The 19,940-nt window shown below is 43.4% G+C and overlaps 1 protein-coding gene across 1 annotated transcript in view; it reads right to left on the bottom strand.

Moving 5' to 3' along the window:
• Positions 1 to 19,940, bottom strand: part of GRK3 (G protein-coupled receptor kinase 3) — a 120,683-nt gene that overhangs the window by 41,363 nt on the left and 59,380 nt on the right. The window contains exons 4-8 of the mRNA XM_040619651.1: positions 10,325 to 10,426; positions 8,523 to 8,597; positions 7,392 to 7,453; positions 3,143 to 3,194; positions 1,321 to 1,412 (exon numbers count right to left, since the gene is read on the bottom strand). Of these exons, the coding sequence (XP_040475585.1) occupies positions 1,321 to 1,412; positions 3,143 to 3,194; positions 7,392 to 7,453; positions 8,523 to 8,597; positions 10,325 to 10,426 (383 nt within the window). The remainder of the gene's footprint in view (positions 1 to 1,320; positions 1,413 to 3,142; positions 3,195 to 7,391; positions 7,454 to 8,522; positions 8,598 to 10,324; positions 10,427 to 19,940) is intronic.

Here is a 19,940-nt window from a genome sequence, read left to right as displayed (position 1 = left end):
GCGTGTAGCAGATGAGCAGATCCCCTAAACCCGGACAAGCAGCAGTGATGAAGGAGAACGAACAGTCGGTGACAGGGAGGAAGTGACACGCACACCACGTCGGATCAGAGCTCACCGTGGGGCTACACAAGGGGGACGAGAGACCCGGTCACACTGTTCACTAATACTGACTGTTCACGGACACTGAGTGTGGAAGAGGCAGTGGTCCACACACTTGACCATGCATTATCTCATTCCATTCTCACAACGAGGAGGTATTTTCGCGACCCTACAGACCAGGATGCAGAGGCTGGGCGACGGCACAAACTGCTGCAAGCCAGTTCTGGCCCGCCGTGGGCCACCCATGCCTGGACCTGTCTGCACAGTAGGAGGGCGACTTGGCAAAGCTGTCAGTGCCCGGTCACAGGGAGGACCCGAGCGGAGGCTGAGTGACAACGCTGGGCGGTGCTGGGGAGGCAGCGGGAGGCAGGCGCTGAAGTCGGCGACCCGGCTTACTCCTCCTTACGCCCACAGCGAGGTCATCAAGCAGGCCGCACAGGCAATGCCACCTGCCACAGCTCCAACACGCCCGTCACTGGACCACACTTGTAGTCCTGCGTCTCTCAAACTGTATTTTCCCATCCTCTTTTGCTTCCAGATATATGTTCACTTAAACACCCTGCTTCTATACTTTAAAACAAAACAAAACAAAACAAAACCACCTCCTCCCCTGCCCTCCTTAAGAACTCCGCCACCATTCACCTTCCGGAAGAGGGTCGCGCCTGGCTCGTGGGCACGTAACAGCCTCACATCAACCTCCTCCTCCTGTAAGATAAGCGACTAAGATGGTGCTGGGGCCCCAAGACCGTGATCCTCGTAGCAGGCAGGGCATCCGTCTCGCCAGCGCCCAAGCTACCCATCTATGGAACGGACATCTCCCGGAATGCGGCGTCCCCCCCAAAGGGCGTATGCTAAATCACAGGAGGGCCACTGTTTAGAAGACAATGTCTGTCCTCCACAAAGCAGAGAAATCTCTGCAGCAGGACTGGACCAGGAGGCTGTACATAATGCCCCTTCTTGGTCACCCCCAGATCCCGGGCTCCTTCACCCCTGGCCTGAACCACAGGGGCTCCTGACATGGTAACTCCCTCCTTCCTGGTTAACTTCCCTTTGAGCCCTAGGAAGTGGACATTCCAGCTGACTGTCCTCATTTATAATGCTTAACAAAATACAGCCTCTTTCTTTCTGAAGTAAGGTACTTGAGGAGTGAGATGATGGGCTTCCAGAAATCAATGCAGGCACTTCCTGTTGATGCCAGCATAAAACCCACAGAGAGCTTACATTTTTCCAGTGTCTGCTTTCCTGCAACCGTACACTTCACCAAATCCTCCTCGTCCAATGATCCTATGTACGCTGAAATCATTCATGGTCAACTGTGAATTCAAAACATGAAATGGAAACAGAGTTGCATTAAAATTCTGTTGCTGTTTTCACGTAAGACATAGTTACAAAAACAGCAGCTCTGATAGAGGGATCTGCCCCTTCCATGACTGACTGCTCTAAGAGATGAGACGCGCAAGGTGGCAAGACTTTCTAGAACCTCCTTCTGCTCCACCCCCAAAATGCACAAAAGGGAGGCAAATGGGCAGACAACAGAGTGGGAGTCGAGTTAGATTGTTTTTCCGACATCCTAAACGTTAGGTGATAAGACGTATACCCTGGAGACAAGGGAGTGTGAAATTTCTAGTCAAAATGAAAGGGTCCTTAGCTATTGTGAAGCTGGGAGTTTGGGAACAGCTCAGCAACGCCAGGAACTGTCATGGTAGAAAAATATGTCTACATCAAGGACATCTATGTTTTCATAATCGCGGGCCGTATGATCAGAAAACCCAACGGATGCTGGCCATGTGAATTTTTCATCGATAACATCACGGGATAGCGAGGACTCGCGCTGGGCATGTGAGCGTGAGACGAGGCACTAAATATGAACAAAGTACATAAAGAGGCTTCATTCATAAGCCCACTCCTCGTGTCAATGTCTCAGCAACTCCCTGCTTCCTGAGCACGTGTAATAGTCTTAGATGGCACAAAGGCACAGTGAGCCCGACGTTCACGGGTTTATGTATCCTGGCAAGTGAAGGCTCAGATTCCTGGAGGGTTCCCCCAAACAGCCCTTCGGACACCATGTCTGCAGCCAGGTAACTGGGCCCACAGGCTTCACACGTGATGCTCGGGGGGATAGCAGAATGTGAGCACAGCAGGTCCGCTGAAGGAGCAAACGCGTCAGGAAGATCTATGGCAGAAGGAAAGGATTTTTTGAAGAATGTGTTACTGCCCTCTTGTTTCTAAACTTCTGCCAGGAAATGTGAAAGAAAGGAGAAATTGGGGGAAAAAAAAAAAAGCTGCTCCCAATGGTACCAGCAAGTAAAACACTACAAAAACTACAAAAAAAAAAAAAAAAAAAAAAAAAAAGAAAAGAAAAGAAAAAACCACTAAAAAAAAAAAATCCAGTTGATTATTTCTTTTTCTCTTCGCAGATGTGAAGGGAGAACATGAAGGAGAAAGTAAAAGAGGCTGCACCAAGGAAGGAGGGTTCTAAAAATGAAGAAGGGGACGTCCCTGGAATTTCTGACGTCGAAAGCTGAGAGCAGATGAGACGTTCACGGGAAGTGCATGTTAGAAAGGAGCCTGTCTTTGAGGGCTGCTTTTCTCATTCTCAGAAATAATCAAAAGAGGAGATGAACCTTTGGTCTGATAAAAGACGGCATCATTTTTATTACAAGATCACACCTAATAATAATGAACGAGAAGGGAGACTTCACCAAGATGGCAAAAGCCGAGGGCATGTGGGAAGTACATTACGTGGGGGCCTTGTATTTTGGAGACTATTTCTGTGGAAGGGTCAAACACTGCTTAAAATGCCCTTTCTTAAATAAATAAACACATTCTTATAGGAATCTGAAAAAAGAGAATTAGAACCCGGATTGTTTACGACGCCGGGTATGGGAGGACGAATTCTTCGTACACAGCGCTAGAAGAGCAACATCTGTTTAGACAGCGCATTACCCGTGGGAGTGCGCTCCGGGGTATAAAGTATTTTCTCACGAAGTTAAGCCAGAGGAAGTTTTTATTTAAAAAAAGGAAAGGGTAAGAGGATACTCACATGGATATTTAATTCTACGTTTTTCCACTGACAGAATCGAGTGAACTTGTCACTAAAAAAGAACAGAAACGGCCACTGAGAAGTTGCGTATCACACGACTCGGACTTAAAGAGCAATACTAAACGACACAGGAGGACAGCATCGCTCGTGTTGCTTCTCGGTTTCCTTCAGCACCTTCTCACAAAGCCTTCACCGGTCTTCGTGGCTTTATCTTATGATTCAGGGGAAAGATGCCGTGTTTCCCTTAAATTGTGATGACTGCTATGGTCACATTTCTATCTGCATCAGCACCATCCAACAGAAGGCCTAAAACGTGCGCCCCATACACACTTCCATTTGAGTACCGTAGTTTATTTAACTCCAACATAGCGAGAAATTACCACTTCCGCATGTGCGCGATCGGTACAAAAAGAGTAATGAGCCCTTCCACATTCTTGTCTTTATATTAGGTTGTGGAACCTGGTGCGTATTTTGCACTGAGAGCCCATCTTAATGCACACTCCGTCATTTCAAGTGCTCAAGAGCCACGTGTGGCTAGTGGCCCCCACACTGGACCACGCAGCCCTCAATGACAAAATACGTATCAATAACGGTAACAGCAGCGAACGCTCAGATGGCGCTTTCCACGTGCCGGGCCCTGGTCATTTCCCCTCCGGCGACAATATGAGCAGGTCTGTGAGCAGGAATGATGAGGCCCATTCTGCAGCAGAGGAGACCACGGTCTGGCCAAGGTCACACACTGAGAGAAGGGGTAGGGCTGGATCGGAACCCAGACCAAGTACCGCCACGCAAAGATACAAAGGCTGTAGGAGAAAAAGCCCTTAGACCAGAATCACAAGACGTGGTAAGTCCCACGGAGCAGATTTGTTCCCACAATTTACTCAACTGCTTGATGAGTACTTTTTATCCTTCTGTCTTGAAAAACATCTATCCCCACAGCTTTGTAATAAAGACATTAATTTTCATTATGTTTATTAATGAGCAACACCGTCTGTAGTGTTTGTTTTAAAACATTTTTTCAAAAGAAATGCATTCTAGATTTAATACTCTTCAAAGGCAAAGAATATTCTTGGTGACTGCTGGACTTCACCGAGCCCCTGGCACGATTCCTTACATGGGCACAGCATCCAGGGTTCTTTGAATGAATGAGTGAGTGAATGAATGAATGAATGAATGAATAAGAAAGGAAGAAGGGGAGGGAGGGAGATAGTACTTATGAAGTGCACGGTTCAGGTATTACCAGCATTATAACAGAATGCCTTAAGGCATCTAAATACCCCAGGTGCCTGGGGGTTCATTTAATATGCCATCTAAGGATCTTTTAAAAATATTTCTGAGGCTAATAGAGTCAAGTTGAAAAATCAAAAGCAGAAGAACTCTTTGTAATTATGCAGCATCTTTTGTCAATGAATCTAAAATGACGTTTACAGAGTGTTTCATTGATCTATCACCTCTGTGAGGTTACTAAAATAAAATTATATTTTGAGCATTTCTTTTTTTTTCTAAAGATTTTATTTATTTGACAGAGAGAGAGACAGCTAGCGAGAGAAGAAACACAAGCAGGGGGAGTGGGAGAGGAAGAAGCAGGGTCCCAGCGGAGGAACCTGATGCAGGGCTCAATCCCAGGACCCTGGGATCACGCCCTGAGCTGAAGGCAGACGCTTACCAACTGAGCCACCCAGGCGCCCCTATTTTGAGCATTTCTAAGAGTTATTTCAATCAGTTTGTTTTCTTTCTTTCTTTCTTTCTTTTCTTTCTTTCTTTCTTTCTTTCAAGTATGGTGAGTGCAAAAGGCAGAACCACACTGGGGTATTCTCCATGCTTAAAAATCTATGACTGTCACTTTGAAATTCGCTTGGTATGGTGAGCTAGCTCCCATACTCCCTTTTCTCCCGGGTTCTGGAACTCAGAGCTGGCAACAGGGGGCGGTGATCTGGCATGTTTTACAAACCTGCAAACTAGCTGGGGAGGATTAACCACCACAGAGAGAGAATTGTCATGCTGACCGAGAGAGAGTCAAGAGAACCAAATCCCAACACATACCCTGCCTCAAAAGAACATTCCCCCCCCCCACACACACACAAGGGACACCTACAAACATACATTTTGCCCAAGAAATACAGGTTTTCTGTAGCCAGTTCTTCTTTAGGAAGTAGAGATGGCCCCGGGGTGGCCAGGCTCAGTCATGTGTCCACAGAGGTTCCCTGAGTGCTATTTCCGGTCAGTACCTAATTACGAGAATGGGCGCTCTTTGACAGAAGAGGGACTGGGGCTGAGAACACAGCAGAGCCTGGGCAACAGGGGGCTCCTGACAGCCAGTGCCCTTGCAGATGAGGAATAGCCCCCCCTCCCAGGGAAGGTCTGAGGTTAACGATACAAAAACGCAGGGGTGCAGGGAGGGTGGGGGAGAGTCAGCATGTTTAACCCCCCATCTGTGACTTTGGATCGCGGGCGAGTGAAGCTCACTGCCCGACTGAGGATCCCAACCCTCACCCCGAAGAGGGAAAGCCTCCTTCCCAGATTCAGCCCGGCCCGGAACCCATTAGCCCTTGTCCCTGCTGGCCTCAAGTGAGGGCAGAGAGGAGACCAGCGTGGCTGAAGCTCTCCCCTTACTATCAGCCCAAGAAATCGCCTTACCTGCGAGGCCCTCAGAGTGTGGCCAGTCCTGATGAGGACGAAGGCTACAAGGTTCTATTTAGGGAGTGTTCATGCTTTTCAAAACCCAAGCTCAAAACCCCCTAGGTCTGACAATGGAGTTTTTAAATTCTCATTTGAGAACGTATTAATACGAAAAGGACAAGAAACGGATAAAAATGAAGACATTCGCATTGAAAATACTTTACATAACATGGCTAATGGCTTCAGAAAATCCAGCGTACCTGCTTGCCTAGAACGCCACCAGCTTGGATTTCTTGTGGCAGTGACAGCAGAAGGCTCACCCAGTGGGACACAAGAACATGCGGGTGGACCAGGTGGCCAGTCAGCAAAGAAAGAGCTACCAGACCCCCTCCCCCAATTTAATTCCCATCCCCATTTCTCCCCTCTTCTCCAACGACCACACAGAAGCTCGGCTGACCCAAGAGCTGGGAAAGGTCAGATTTGCGAACTAATAGTACCGGAGAGAGGGCAGGCCAGACCCCGCAAACACACGGCCAGCCTATCCCCTCGGCGTGAGCCACTGCTTTCTGGCCAAGTCTCCGCTCCGACCCAGAAAAGGGTAATAATCATTTGCATGCATATTAGTTTCCCAAAGTACTGACTCTACTCCAGGATAAAATTATCTCTTGAACTCTGGTGGCATCATAACACAACTGGTTTGGTTTTTATTTTTTTCTTTTTTCATTACTTTAGTTCTGTGAATACATGGAGGGGAAAAAACCGCAGAGAAGCAGCATTCGTTCTCACAGGGCAATTACTGAACAGCTGTGGGCTGCTCCAGCACCGAGACACGATCATCACGGCGATTGTCTAGAAACGAGCCGAGTTTGTGGAGAAGAGCACAGTGTGAAAGCAGATTCCGCTGAAGAGAGTCCCAGTTCCAGCGGGGCATCATCTCAGAGGGACACTCAAAATCCCAGCGAGCTGACGGCTGGGAGCCGGGAAGGCGCAGGGGCGGGCCACTTACAGGCATCGCTGAGCGTGTCCGGGGTTTCAGATGACAAACGTATTCATATAGTTTGAGTAGCTCAAAGGGACATATTTTTCAGGGATATTAATAATGTATGTGGCCACAGACATCTGCTTAGACCCTCAAATTGTATTACACAGAGAATCAAGTGCAGGCTTGTCCCACCTTGGGAGACAGGATCTCAAAGAGCAAACAAATGAATTAGGTAGGTTACAGAACCGTGCTTGCCTTAGCAAAGGTGTCCCAGTAAGATACTTTCAACCACTTTTAATAGTGTGGTTCCACAGTCTATTTAATCGTTAGGCCATTTTGAAGCCAAAGAGCTACAGGTTCAAAGAGACATCAAGACGTGCAAATCCTAACTAATGACGTAGAGTATTGAGGTGACAGTCTAACGTGAAGGCTGGCATGCAAGACGTGCTCGGTATGTACTTGCCGAATGAATACATCGACACCCATTTTCATGACAGTGCTCACTGGGTAAAATGAGGTATACCTACAGAATACAAGATTATACACACACACACACACACACACACACACACACAATTATTTTTAACATAATGTTAGATGTCAAGTATATCTCAAAAAAATGTTACGTACATACATGAAGTTTCATACCTTTCCATGAATTTTTGGAAAATGTTGCCTCGAAGACTTTCACAAATTTCTTCTATGTAGGGCTGGAAGGGATGGAAAAGAAATCCCACACTGCATAAATAGGAACCTGACGAGACTTGGACGAGCTGCGGCTCCCACTCGCGCTCGCCCAGGATTTTGTAACAGATTCATCACTGTGCTTATTTAATAGTTATCTACAGCTCAGCTGCACGCTCTGTGAAGGTACGGACAGGTCCGTCCTGCTTGCCACTGCATCCCTACTGCCTGGCATGGTTCCTGCAAAGGCACAGAAGCTTCCCAAGAGACCATGGCTGGTTTTCCGGGTGTGTGACCCGTGCAGTCCCACAGGGCTCAGGCTCAGAAGAGCCCAGGCCTTGGTTTTAGTGTCCCTGCTGTCGCCATCTTGAAATTCTTAATTTCTGAAAAGGGGCCCAGAGTTTTTCATGCTGTGCTGGGCCCCAGAAGTTACATAGCACATTCTGTAAATGACTAAAAGTGTCAATAATCAGCACTGATACTGAATTTTAAAACTAAAAGCTAATGAATCCATGGAGTCGGTTTTTTAAAATTAGCTATTTTACGTATGAACTTTCTACCTCCTGGAATCAGAGAGCTAAAGGTAACCGTGGGGAGGACTTCGTCCCTCTCCTCATTTTGCACGTGAGGCTGTGGCACTGCGGGCAGGTGCTTTCCCAAGGTCTCTGAGCAAATTCACAGCCAGACCAGGATGGTCCTGGCTCACTTGCGCAGTACGAATCCCTTCATGGAAAACAGTCTACAGGTGACTCTTGTGCAACGTAAGTCTGGACCCCGAAGATCCACCTACTTGCTGATTTTTTACAGTATAGTACTATAAATGTATTTTCCACATAATTTTCTTATTAACGTTTCCTTTTCTCTAGTGCAGTTTATCATAAGAATACAGCACATAATACATATAACATATAAAATATGTGTTAATTGACTGTTGATGTTATCGGTAAGGCTTCTGGCCAACAGAAGGCTATTAGTAAAGTGCAGAGGTGGGAGCCAGAAGTTCTATGTGGGTTTGTGACTGCATGGGGGTCGGCGCCCCAGCCCCTGTGCTAGTCGAGGGCCAACTGTATTTATTTTGAAATGGTTTCGTCTTACCTGGAAAAGAGTCGATGTCGCTTGTTTCTTGGACAGGTGACTTTGGACATGTTCTACAGCTTGCCTGGAGAATGGCTTTTCAAAAAAATTTTAAAAAACAGTGTTTTTTTCCCCGCATACATAAAACGTGACAAAACTCTGCATGTTACACAATATCACAGCATGTAGTTTAATACAATCACTAAGCAGGGACCTGTGGTAGTTATATTCACGTGCGATCTTTAAAAGTCAGCTGGATATCCGTGGGCGATCCAAACACGTGCTTGCTCCTCCGAGCTTCCAGAGTGCTTAGCCACTGTGGCAAGAAGGATAGTGAGCAGCGGGGCACCTGACTGACATACCTAATCCCACAAGGGTTTAAGACTATTGTGATTTAAAAAAAAAAAAAAGTGTAAAGAATCTTATTATCACCTTACTCAATGTATACATCCCTCAATTAGTTCATGACGGGGTCCTGAAACTGTAAAATTTCCACTATAGAAGAGAAAACAAGTGCACGGAAATCCATTTAAGAATTAAAAGCCAGGGTGGTAGAAGGCTGCAGGTTAAGTGAAGTCTTGCTGTGACCACAGCAGATAAGAACGACACACTCTAGTCTCCATCCAAACTGCAAATTACGTCTTCTTTAATAATGCATCGTAAGGAGAAAAGCTGAAGACGCCCATCATACTGCCAAAAACGCTCTCAACTGCTGAGCGACATGAAGATGAAGCTTCAGGGGGATCCCCGCGGGACATGTGGCATTTTGCAAGGCTCAACCGTTCTCCGGCAAGGTCGCAAGGCCCAGAGCATCAGAAGTCAGGACTAGCTCGGGAAGCCTGTCTCCTACAAGTTAGGTGAGGACAACAAAGAAATGCACGGCACGAGAGGTGCCAGCAGCCACAGTTCCTCGAATGGCAGTCAGGACCGCGAGAGAGCAGGACATACAGAAGCACTAAATAAATCGTGATCACGGCCAGCGCTGTGCGCTCGGGCTTCCCACAATGACAGAATGTCGTGGATCCGTGCTGCCCGATACGGGAGCCACCGGCCACGCGCAGCTCCCCAGCACTTGAAATGTGGCTCGTGAGGCACTGAGGAGTTAAACTTTAAACTCCACTGGATTTTAATTAATTTAACCTTATATTTAAATAGCCACATGGGGCGAGTGGCTTCTGTATTGGACACGGCAGGTGAGGACCGGGAGGCCACTCCTTCAGAAAACTCTCTCAGAGACATCATGGGGTAAATGTGGATTACTAATTCTTCCACTCACTCCTGGTGGAATAATTTCCTAGGAACCTAGTTTACCCTAATGACTGAACGGACTGTTTATCTGATTTACAGGGGGGGGGAAAAGTATTTCCACCATTATTTAACTGTGACTAAAATTAACAGAATAATTATTACTCTTCCTCATTAATCCAAAGAAACCATTTAAGATTTCTATTGATCAATATTTGATTAGCCTAATTATCTAAAGTACAGCCAAATTAACAATAATGAAGCTTAACTTCTTATACAAAGTCTGGAATTGAGACCGGCCGTTTTTTTCCACGGATCTGCATGAGCTATCAATTTTATTTTCATCATTTTGGTTTTTGCCGTGAAAGAATCTGCTTTTGGAAATATCCTTGGAGTAGACAGAGCAAGTGCTTTATGTCAGCATTACCAACAAACAAATGACAGAAGAGAAGTCATGGGTCCCGTCCTGGGGGAGTACTGTTCGATTTTTAAACCTCTTCCTCCTGTTTGCCTTTCTAGAAACACTGCAAGCTGTCCCCTGTCCAGACGAAAGGCACGGGACAGAAAGCAATACTTACATGCGAGCAAGACAGCAGCTCCTTCATGATGTAGGTGTCATAAATCTGCCGGCTTCTGCAAAGGCGGTCTTCCTCATTCTCGAGCTTCTCATATTCTTTTATCTAGATTTTTCAAAGTCACCATTGTTAGGTATGTCTTCCCAGAAAACTCACTTTATTAAAAGATATTACTCGCCAGGGCAAAAACCACTTCCACAGGAGATTAAGCAAATTGCTGGACCGGCTACTCCACAGGAAACAACTATTTCTAATGTCGGAATAATGAAGTTGGGATAATTTAAATGCACCCTGAAACATACAAATGGGTTTTTTCCTATGATGAACCTCGTCACTTAAATTTAGAAGCCACAATATTAGGAAACAAATACTGCCATGGTTACAATTATCTTACAATATACCAGCCAGGGGCCATTCGTCCTTGCCAATTCTCCTCTCTGGAGCAAATACCATTTAAATCTGGCTGTAATTCAGTTCCAAGACAAATGATGGGGATCGTTCTCATTCAACTACAACATTACAAAACATAAGAAAAAAATACATAGATATATAGAAAAAAATATATATATAGTCACATTTCCTGCAACATCAGTTAAAAAATCAGTTGAATACTTTAGAAAGGCATTAACCCAGAGATGAAAAGCGTTGGTTTTTCAAGTTGGAGCCCCAGCTGCAAAATAAAGTATCAATAAAAAGGTTACTTCAAACAGGATATTTTGGTAACTTAGGGAAGCCAGCTGGAACGGTATTAAGATAGGCCAAATAATAAAAATGTGCTTTAGAAATACTTGCTTATATAGAACTGGCCCCAACCCTCTAATCTGATACAGAAGCTCCTACATCAGAGAAGTTGCTTTTATTTATTTACAGAAATACTTTCAACCCAAAAGACAAGAGAATGAGGACACAAATGAAATATGGAGTTCTCAGGAAGACTGCAGCAAAGATCTTCAATACGATGACTAATTACTATGTATGACTTACTTTTAGGAACAAAGCATTTTCAACAGATAGACAGTTGTTGACACTGACTTTCATAATATCTGAGTATTCTTTATTCTGGGATGATAAAATAGAAATGAAAGTTACCTTTTTACAATAAGGCTGGGTTTGACGGTTTTGAAATCAAAACCAGTAAATCCTGTAATAATTTCTGATGAAGAAGGGGCACAGTCGGCAGGGAGTGGGGTGTGTGAAATACTGAGGTCCCAGATGAGGGCCAGCTAGTTCACACAGGGAGAAATACTGGGGCCATATTATTGTCCTGAAATATCATCATCAGTGTTACAATGAGATTCACAGGTCTGTGACCACCAGGGCTCACAACGAAGTCTTGCTGGAAGAGGCAGTGAAGTCTGCCATGAAGGCAGGCGGACTGGGGTAGGTTATAGCCCATCCAACCAGAAAAGAATGTTCTAAGGGAGCAGCAATCCAGCAGTGTTGGCATTACCAAAGGACCCGGGCTTCACCACCACCCCCCCACCGCCGCGGGTGTTAATTCAGGAGAACAAGTCTAAGGAGTTCAAGCACCATGCCATGCGCAAATATGGTAGCTGGGAGGCAAGAGAAGCCAGACACCAATATTCAAAGTAGAGTCAGAAAAAAAACAGAGGATCTGGCTTGGTTGATTTCTTTTGTTGTTTTAATTTTAGGTACGAGGTCCAAAGGTCAATGCAGAATTCTGGGATAAAAGAGGTAGACTGTTGGTGAACCAAAGGAAACATTTCTGCCTAAAAGAGTAAACAAACTCAAGAAATAATAAGACTTCGTGGAATTATTATCCTTGAAGACAAATGTAATACAACACAAGTCTGTGCTCCAGGGGCCCTAGAAAGCAAGCTGACACCTGTTTAAACAAATGCTGATACTATGGAAGTTTTCCATGAACTATAATAATCCAACCCCATGGAACATTCTAGTTTCTTGGGCAAATGATACTCTGAACCACAATTAAGAGCTTTACTAAGAGATTTAGGCCTCATAAACTCCAACCTGAACAACAGAAAAGGCAACTTAGTTGGCAAAGGAAGAGCCTAAGGTGTCTATGGCTATCATTCAAAATTTACTTCTTTTTTTTTTTTAAAGATTTTATTTATTAATTTGACAGAGAGAGACAGCCAGCGAGAGAGTGAACACAAGCAGGAGGAGTGGGAGAGGAAGAAGCAGGCTCCTAGTGGAGGAGCCCGATGTGGGGCTCGATCCCAGAACGCTGGGATCACGCCCTGAGCCAAAGGCAGACACTTAACGACTGCGCCACCCAGGCGCCCCTCAAAATTCACTTCTATTATCGGGAAGATAATAATGTTCTTTATTATCTAAAGAACATGCAGTCAACTATCAATCAGCTCTAGATAGGGTGACCTTATTGTAGCCTGTGCGTGGAGAATGCCACCTCTAATTTAGGCAGTTAGGTTGACCAGGTCACCTGAACAGGCAGAGGCTGGAGTTCAAGGGGAAAAGTCTCCCCTTGAGCAACAAAGAAACATGGTCGTCAACGATGCATGCTCACTGGCCACACAGTGCCTTTCTGCCCGGGTGGTAACAAAGCTCCCAGCTGAACATGTAGCCTGAATAAGCGGAACCCTAAGAGCAAGCACTTCGGATCCACGACTGTCCTATCTCCACTTTCTCACCACCATTTTAGGGAGATGGCTCGTAATGGCCTCTGCTTACCCAACAAGAGTCTCTCTCTTGTCTTAGCCTCACTGACTCCCCAACAAGCATTCAACTCAGCTGTTTCTCCCACCTTCTCTGACTGCTCTCATCTACCCTCTCTACCAGCTTGCCACACCGGCTCCTCTTCCTCAGTCTCCCTTGGCTGCTTCCTCTGCTGTTGGACTTCTAAATACTGAAGGGCCTCAGAGCATGGTGCCCGGGTACCCCTTTTTCAACTGTTATAGTCCCTTCTGGTAAAACTATGCAGTCCCACAGTTTCAAATATTATATTTGTTGTATTCAGTTATCTAAGTTATATTCAGATGTCTAAATCGGGATCTCTAGTCCTCACTTCTTCCCCTGAGCTCCAGATTCTAAATATCTAACTACCTATTGGACATTTCCATATCCCCTCTACCCCAGCCAAGCATGCTCTTCCCCTAGTCTTCTTTATCATGAAAATGAGTAAAACCACCCTCCCAACTGCTTAAGCCAAAAACCAAAGAATCATCCTTGATTCCTGCTCTTTTGCTCACACGCCTGCTTCTACCTCCCCCTACGTCCAATTACTTAGCCAATCATACTGGCTTTATATTCAAAATATATCACAAACCCAGGCTCTGCTTTAGATAACAGCCAAATTACTGCCAAGGGAACAATCCTCCTGAGAAAACAACTGTAAATTCTGGACATATATAAAACCAAACACTGCAGCACTAGCGAGTGACCATTAAAGTACATACATAACGGGGAAGGGGCATCGAACAGAAGCTGGACAGTAAGAGAGGATATTCCTGAAAACAAAGAGCCAGAGAGGCAGAGCTCCAAAATTCTGCGTATCAACTCTGTCAACATCCCTGTTGGATCCCATAGTGACACGTGAGCACAGCAGATACAAAGCGGTCTGGCTAAGGCTAAAAGAACTGAGCGAGAGATTCAGCTGCTACCCACTGTATAAGAAGCCAGAGCTTTCGAAATTTGAGTAAGCCAAGTTAATTCCTAAAACAAAACCTCAATAGCCTTTGAAGAAGCAAACGGAGTTTAGAGTATCTATAATGTATCAATCCCACTGTACAAGATACAATCTAAAATTATTCTACATACCAAGAAATGGGAAAATGTGGCCCACATGCAAGAGAAAAATACCATACATGAAGACCATTCCAAGAGGACTCTGATGTTGGAATTATCAGAGGATTTAATGCAGCTATTAGAACTATACTTACAGATATAACAGAAAATATGCAAGTAATGAAAAAAAGATAGGAAATAGCAGCGGAAACATATTCACTATGAGAAAAACCAAACAGAAATTTTAGAACTAACAAACACATCTGAAATAAAAAAGTCAAAGGATGGACATAATAGCAGAGTAGAGATGCCAAAAGAGTCGATGAATTCGAAGACAGATCCATAGAAACTATCCCATCCGAAGAACAGAAAAAAAATTGGGGGGAAAAAATTGAACAGGGCATCAGTGATATTTGATCTAATATCCAAAAATCAAACACACATGTAACTGGAGTCCCAGAAAGAGAGAAAAGAGAGACTGAGGTAGAAAAAAATGCTTTAAGGAGAATGGCCTGAATTTTACCAGATTTGGTGAAAGATACAAATTTATAGACTTCAAGTCAGCAAACCCCACAAAGGATAAACACAGTATCTAAAATTACTCCACTAAAATACAGAGACTGTCAGAAGTGGGGGAGGGGTGGTGAGCAAGGCACTTTTATATCTGTCTCAAAGAAACAGACTTTATATATAAAAATACTGGTTGAAAATAGAAAGGAAAAGATATATCATGAAAACAGTTAAGCATAAGGACACTGCATGGCTATAATAATATACAGTGAAGTCATTTTCAAGACAAAGACTACGACAAGCAATGAAGAGGGACATTTCACATGAAAAGATGTAACAATCATAAATGCATATGCACCTAATAACAGAGCTTCAAAATACATTTTTAAGATGACAAGAAAAAGAAGAGATAATTCTATAATCAGAGTTGGAGATTTTTTATCACCCCTCTCTCAGCAACTGATGGAACAAAGAGATCTAAAATCAGTAAAGACATAGAAGACATATCACATCAATCCCCTTCATCTAACTGATATTCACTTAACATCTCCATCTTCCGTTTTCCATGGGCTTTAGAATAAAACCTGAATTTGCTACTCTGGCCCCCAACCCTGTCTCCCTCTTCGACCTGATCTTATCTCACACTACCCCAATCCTCTCATCCACTACGAACATAGCATTTTGGTCTTCTTTCAGTTCCTTATGCCAAGGTCTTTCCCACCACATCAGGGGCAATGTCTTAGCCACATTTAGCCTAAAATGGTCTCTCTTCCCACCTTGCTCTCATCTTCAGAAGACTAGCCTCCCTGTCAATCAAATCTGTTTCCATGCCCACTCTCCAGAGAGTCACTCTGACCCATCAATCTAAAGTGGCCCCCAAGGCACAATATACCACATTGAGATTTGAGTCTGCTTGAGTCCTTGCATAGCAGTTATTACTTCCTGATACATTTCCTGCTATTTGTTACTTTTTGTTGTCTGTTTCTCTCAACCAGAATAGAAGCTCAAGGAGAGCAAGGGCTTTGTCTTGTTCATCCAAGCAATGTCTGGCACTGGTGTTTCATAAATAGTGGTTGAATGAATGAAGAAAACCCTATGTAATATCTTTGCCTCGGATCTTATATTTATTCTCTGTTTTCCATGATTTATTTCTAAATCTAGGTATATATACATATTTTGATAAGCTGCCTCCAAACCTGAATGGAACAAGGAAGTGGAACCAACACGCTGAGCCGTAACTATGTGTCGGTCACTGTTCTGGCGTGCTGATTTCACACACACCACCTTAAGAGACAGGTACTGCTATCACCCTCATTCTTAGCTGAGGACGCCCAAGTAGATTAGCTAGAAACTGTTAGCCCAAGTTTACACAGTCAGTAACTAGTGGAGTCCAAATCCAAACCCAGGCAGGCTGAATTTACAGGTGGCACTCTCAACCATAAGTTACAGCCTCCCATGCACCTGAACAGTATACTACAGATACGGTTTAGAACGCAATCACCCATCCAGCAACCTATCTGAGCCTCACAATTAGCCTGCGAAGCAGCTGGAGATGATTAGTAACCTCATTTCATAGATGAGGCAACTGAAGCTCAGTTACGAGGTCCCCCTACTGTGTGCTCCTCAAGGACAGGAACGGCGTACTGTTCCCATTTATAAGCTCCAGGTCTGAAGTGTAGATGCTTCAGAGAAGGTTCGACCACTGGCCCCACGTCCCACGGCAAGTGAGAGGCACGGCTGCACCAGAGCCTAGCTAGGCCTTCTGTCTATGAGTCAAATACAGATGAGATGAACACCAATGACACAACAGAAGCAGCAGGCGCAGACTAAGTGTTACCGAGCGTTTCAGACAACAAATGGTGTGGGAATCAAAGGTGTAAGCAATCACGGAAGACTGGGCTAGCTGTCCAGAGAGATTTGTTCGCAAATATATAAAGTGAGCCAGACCTTAAAAGAAGCTAGGCTTTCCACAGGCCGAGAAGGCCAAGGAGCATTCTAGGCTGGAGGAAGGACGTAAGAAAAGAAACGAACAGAACGGCTCAGCGCTTAGTGACAGTTCTATGTAAGAAGGTAGTGAAAGATAGAGAGAGGTAGGTGATGACTAACACAGAGCCATGTGAATAGCTCTGGATAAGCTATGAGGCCTTTAACACACCGGAATGGGTAACCGCTAAAAGTTTGGGGACCCAGGAAAGTGGAAATACAACATACAAAATATGCATTTCAAGACAGCAGACAAAAAAAGTTTTCTCGGGATCGGGGTCATACAACAACCACCAGAAATAATCAGACTGATAAAACCAAGGATGCAGAGAAGAATTATTTTTTTTTAAAGATTTTATTTATTTATTCGACAGAGATAGAGACAGCCAGCGAGAGAGGGAACACAAGCAGGGGGAGTGGGAGAGGAAGAAGCAGGCTCATAGCGGAGGAGCCTGATGTGGGGCTCGATCCCAGAACGCCGGGATCACGCGCTGAGCCGAAGGCAGACGCTTAACCGCTGTGCCACCCAGGCACCCCCAGAGAAGAATTATTGATAACCTCAATGCTTAAAGGCTGTACTACTTTAGAAAACTGTGTTTGAAGCCCCAAGTCAGGATGGTGTCTTCAATAAGAGAATATACGGCAGGTTGCTAAGGAGCTTTGGAGTGTTATCCTCCAAGAGGAGAATCTGATAAGCCAGATCCATCCTGTGCCAACCAGAAGACAGGTGTGAAGAGCTGGGAGCAAGCCAACCAAGAGAAACTCTAATGTTTAAAGTTCAAATGGAAACACATCAGCAGCACTCCGCCATACTGGCAAGAAGCACTTAAGAAGGAACCCAAGTAGATTGCCCATCTGTTTCAACCTTGCAAAAATTATCTGTTAAAGATCTCTCTGAATTTGACAAGGCAACTTAGTACTTGCTGAAACTGGAGAGGTGAAACTTTTAAGAACGGAGAAAGAAAATTCTTTTGACAGATCAAGCTGTGATACTCATCCAGCCTGCAATTCAGAGTGAAATAATAGAAGTTAACTTCATAGTGAGTAAGAGCCTTTCGGATTTGGCTTATTTTTTATACATGAGGCTAAATGTACATCATAATTTGGCCATTCTCCCTGGAAATACATTAATATAGTTTTAAAAGTATAGAAAATATCAAGTTTTGAAGTACATCAATAATCCAGAAACAAAAGAATAATATCCCTCCAATTTTCAAACTTGTACAAGGATTACTAATATCAGTCCTAATTACGCTTTGCTTTCATTTAAAATGCTTTAGCGGACGCCTGGGTAGCTCAGTGGGTTAAGCGTCTGCCTTCAGCTCAGGTCATGATCCCTGTGTCCTGCGATCCAGCCCCTTGCTGGGCTCCCAGCTCAGTGGGGAGCCTGCTTCTCCCTCCCCCTCTGCCTTTCCCCACTGCTTGTGCTTTCTCTCTCTCATGCTCTCTCTCTCTCTCTCAAATAAATAAATAATCCTTAAACTGCTTTAGGATGCTATATATGCTAATAATAGCATATGTCATTTCTTAAATATATTTTAAACTGAAATATTTCCTAATTTCTGTTCTAATTTCTTCTTTGACCCATAAATTACTTACAAGTATATTCATTTCCAAGCAGTTAAGGATTTCTTAGTAAACTCTGTTATTAAATTTCAGTTTAATTCCATTTTGGTCAGAAAACACTCCAAACAATTTTGATCTTGAAATCTGCAGGAACTTTCTTCAGGGCCTGGCAAATAATTTCTTTTGGTAAATCTTCCATGTGCACTGTAATGAAGGCAAATTCTATTTTTGCTGGGTGCCGTATTCTATATATGTCAATTAGGTCAAGTTTATTCATCACTTTATTCAGATTTTCTATATCCTTACAAATTTTTTGTCTGTCTGTTCTATAAACTCATGAAGGGTGTGTGCTCATGTCTCCCACTAAGAATGCAGAGTTGTCTAACTTTTTAACCTTTAATAAGAGTTGTCTTTATTATTTTAGATCTGTCAATTTTGGCTTTATATATTTTGAAGTTAAATTATTTGTAACATACAAGTTTAAGGTGGTGATCCTGACCCCATTATCATTATGAAATAATCTCTACCTCCAAGGAGCATTTACCATATACTCGGTCTGATCTTAGTGTTGCTGCACCAGCTTTGCTTTGGTTGGTGTTTGTCTCTGTATATCCTCTGCCACCCTTCTGTATAAAGTAGGTCACTTGTAAGTAGTATATAATACAGTTTTGGTGATTTATTCAGGCAAACTTAGACTTTTACTTGGGAGTATTCAGTCCACTTACATTAAACGTAATTACTTATGTAGAAGGATTTATAGTTACCGTCTTATTGTTTTCGATTTGACCCATCTATTTTATGTCCTCCTTTTATTCCTTTTTTTAGTTAATACAATATTGTTTTATTCCATTTTCCCTCTTTTAACTTGTTAGATATACACATTTTATTCTATTAAGAGTTGCCTGGGAGATTATAATATGTATCCTTAACTGATTACAAGTCAATGCAAATTATTACTTTTATTATCCACCCCCCCAATAATCCTAGGATCTTAAAACACTTTAACTTCTTTAACCCCTCTTGCTTCTTGTGCTTTTATCATACATTTTAGTTTTATATACATTTTAAAATCTAAAAACATTATTGTTTTGCATAGTCAACATTCATTTTTATTTTATATACATATCACCCTTTATGAGGACCTCATTCCTTCCTGCATTTCCATCTGGGATTATTTTCCTTCTGCCTAAAATATCTCTTTTCAGTATTTGTTATAATGCAGGTCCACAGCTGACAAAATTTCCTCAGTTTTTCTCTGAAAATATCTTTATTTCACCTTCATTTTGAAGGAAATTTTTGTGGGGAATGGAACTCTAGGTTGGCAGGGTTTGGGGGTATTGGTTGTTTGGTTTCATTATTTAGATGGACACTTTACTATCTGGTTTTTTTGCTGCTATTGCTGTTTTAACCATTTCTTTTAAGATGTCATAGTCAGGCATATTATTTGTTGCTCCTTTAAAAATAATGTGTCTTTCTCCACTCTCTCGTTGCTTTGAAGACTTTCTCTTTGTCAGTTTCCAAAATGTTATATTGATGTCAAAGATAGGTTTCCTTTGTAGCCATTCTGCTTGGGGTTTTCTAAGTTCTTTGAATCTGTAAGCAGCTCTCTTTCATCATTTTATAAAGTTCTCAGTATTATCTCTTCAAATATTTGTTTCTGCTCCATTCGCTCTCTTTTCCTTCTACATATTCCAATTCTACATATGTTAGACCTTTTAACCACATCCCACAAGTCTTTAATATCCTTATCTATTTTTTTATATTCTTTCTTCTCTATGTTACAGTGTGAGATCATCTACTGACCTGCTTCCCTATTTATTAATCGTGTCTTATG

This window comes from Ursus maritimus, unplaced genomic scaffold (genome assembly GCF_017311325.1).
Source record: "Ursus maritimus isolate PB19 unplaced genomic scaffold, ASM1731132v1 scaffold_33, whole genome shotgun sequence".
Classification (NCBI taxonomy): Eukaryota; Metazoa; Chordata; class Mammalia; order Carnivora; family Ursidae; genus Ursus; species Ursus maritimus.
This window is presented reverse-complemented; position numbering and strand designations above follow the sequence as displayed.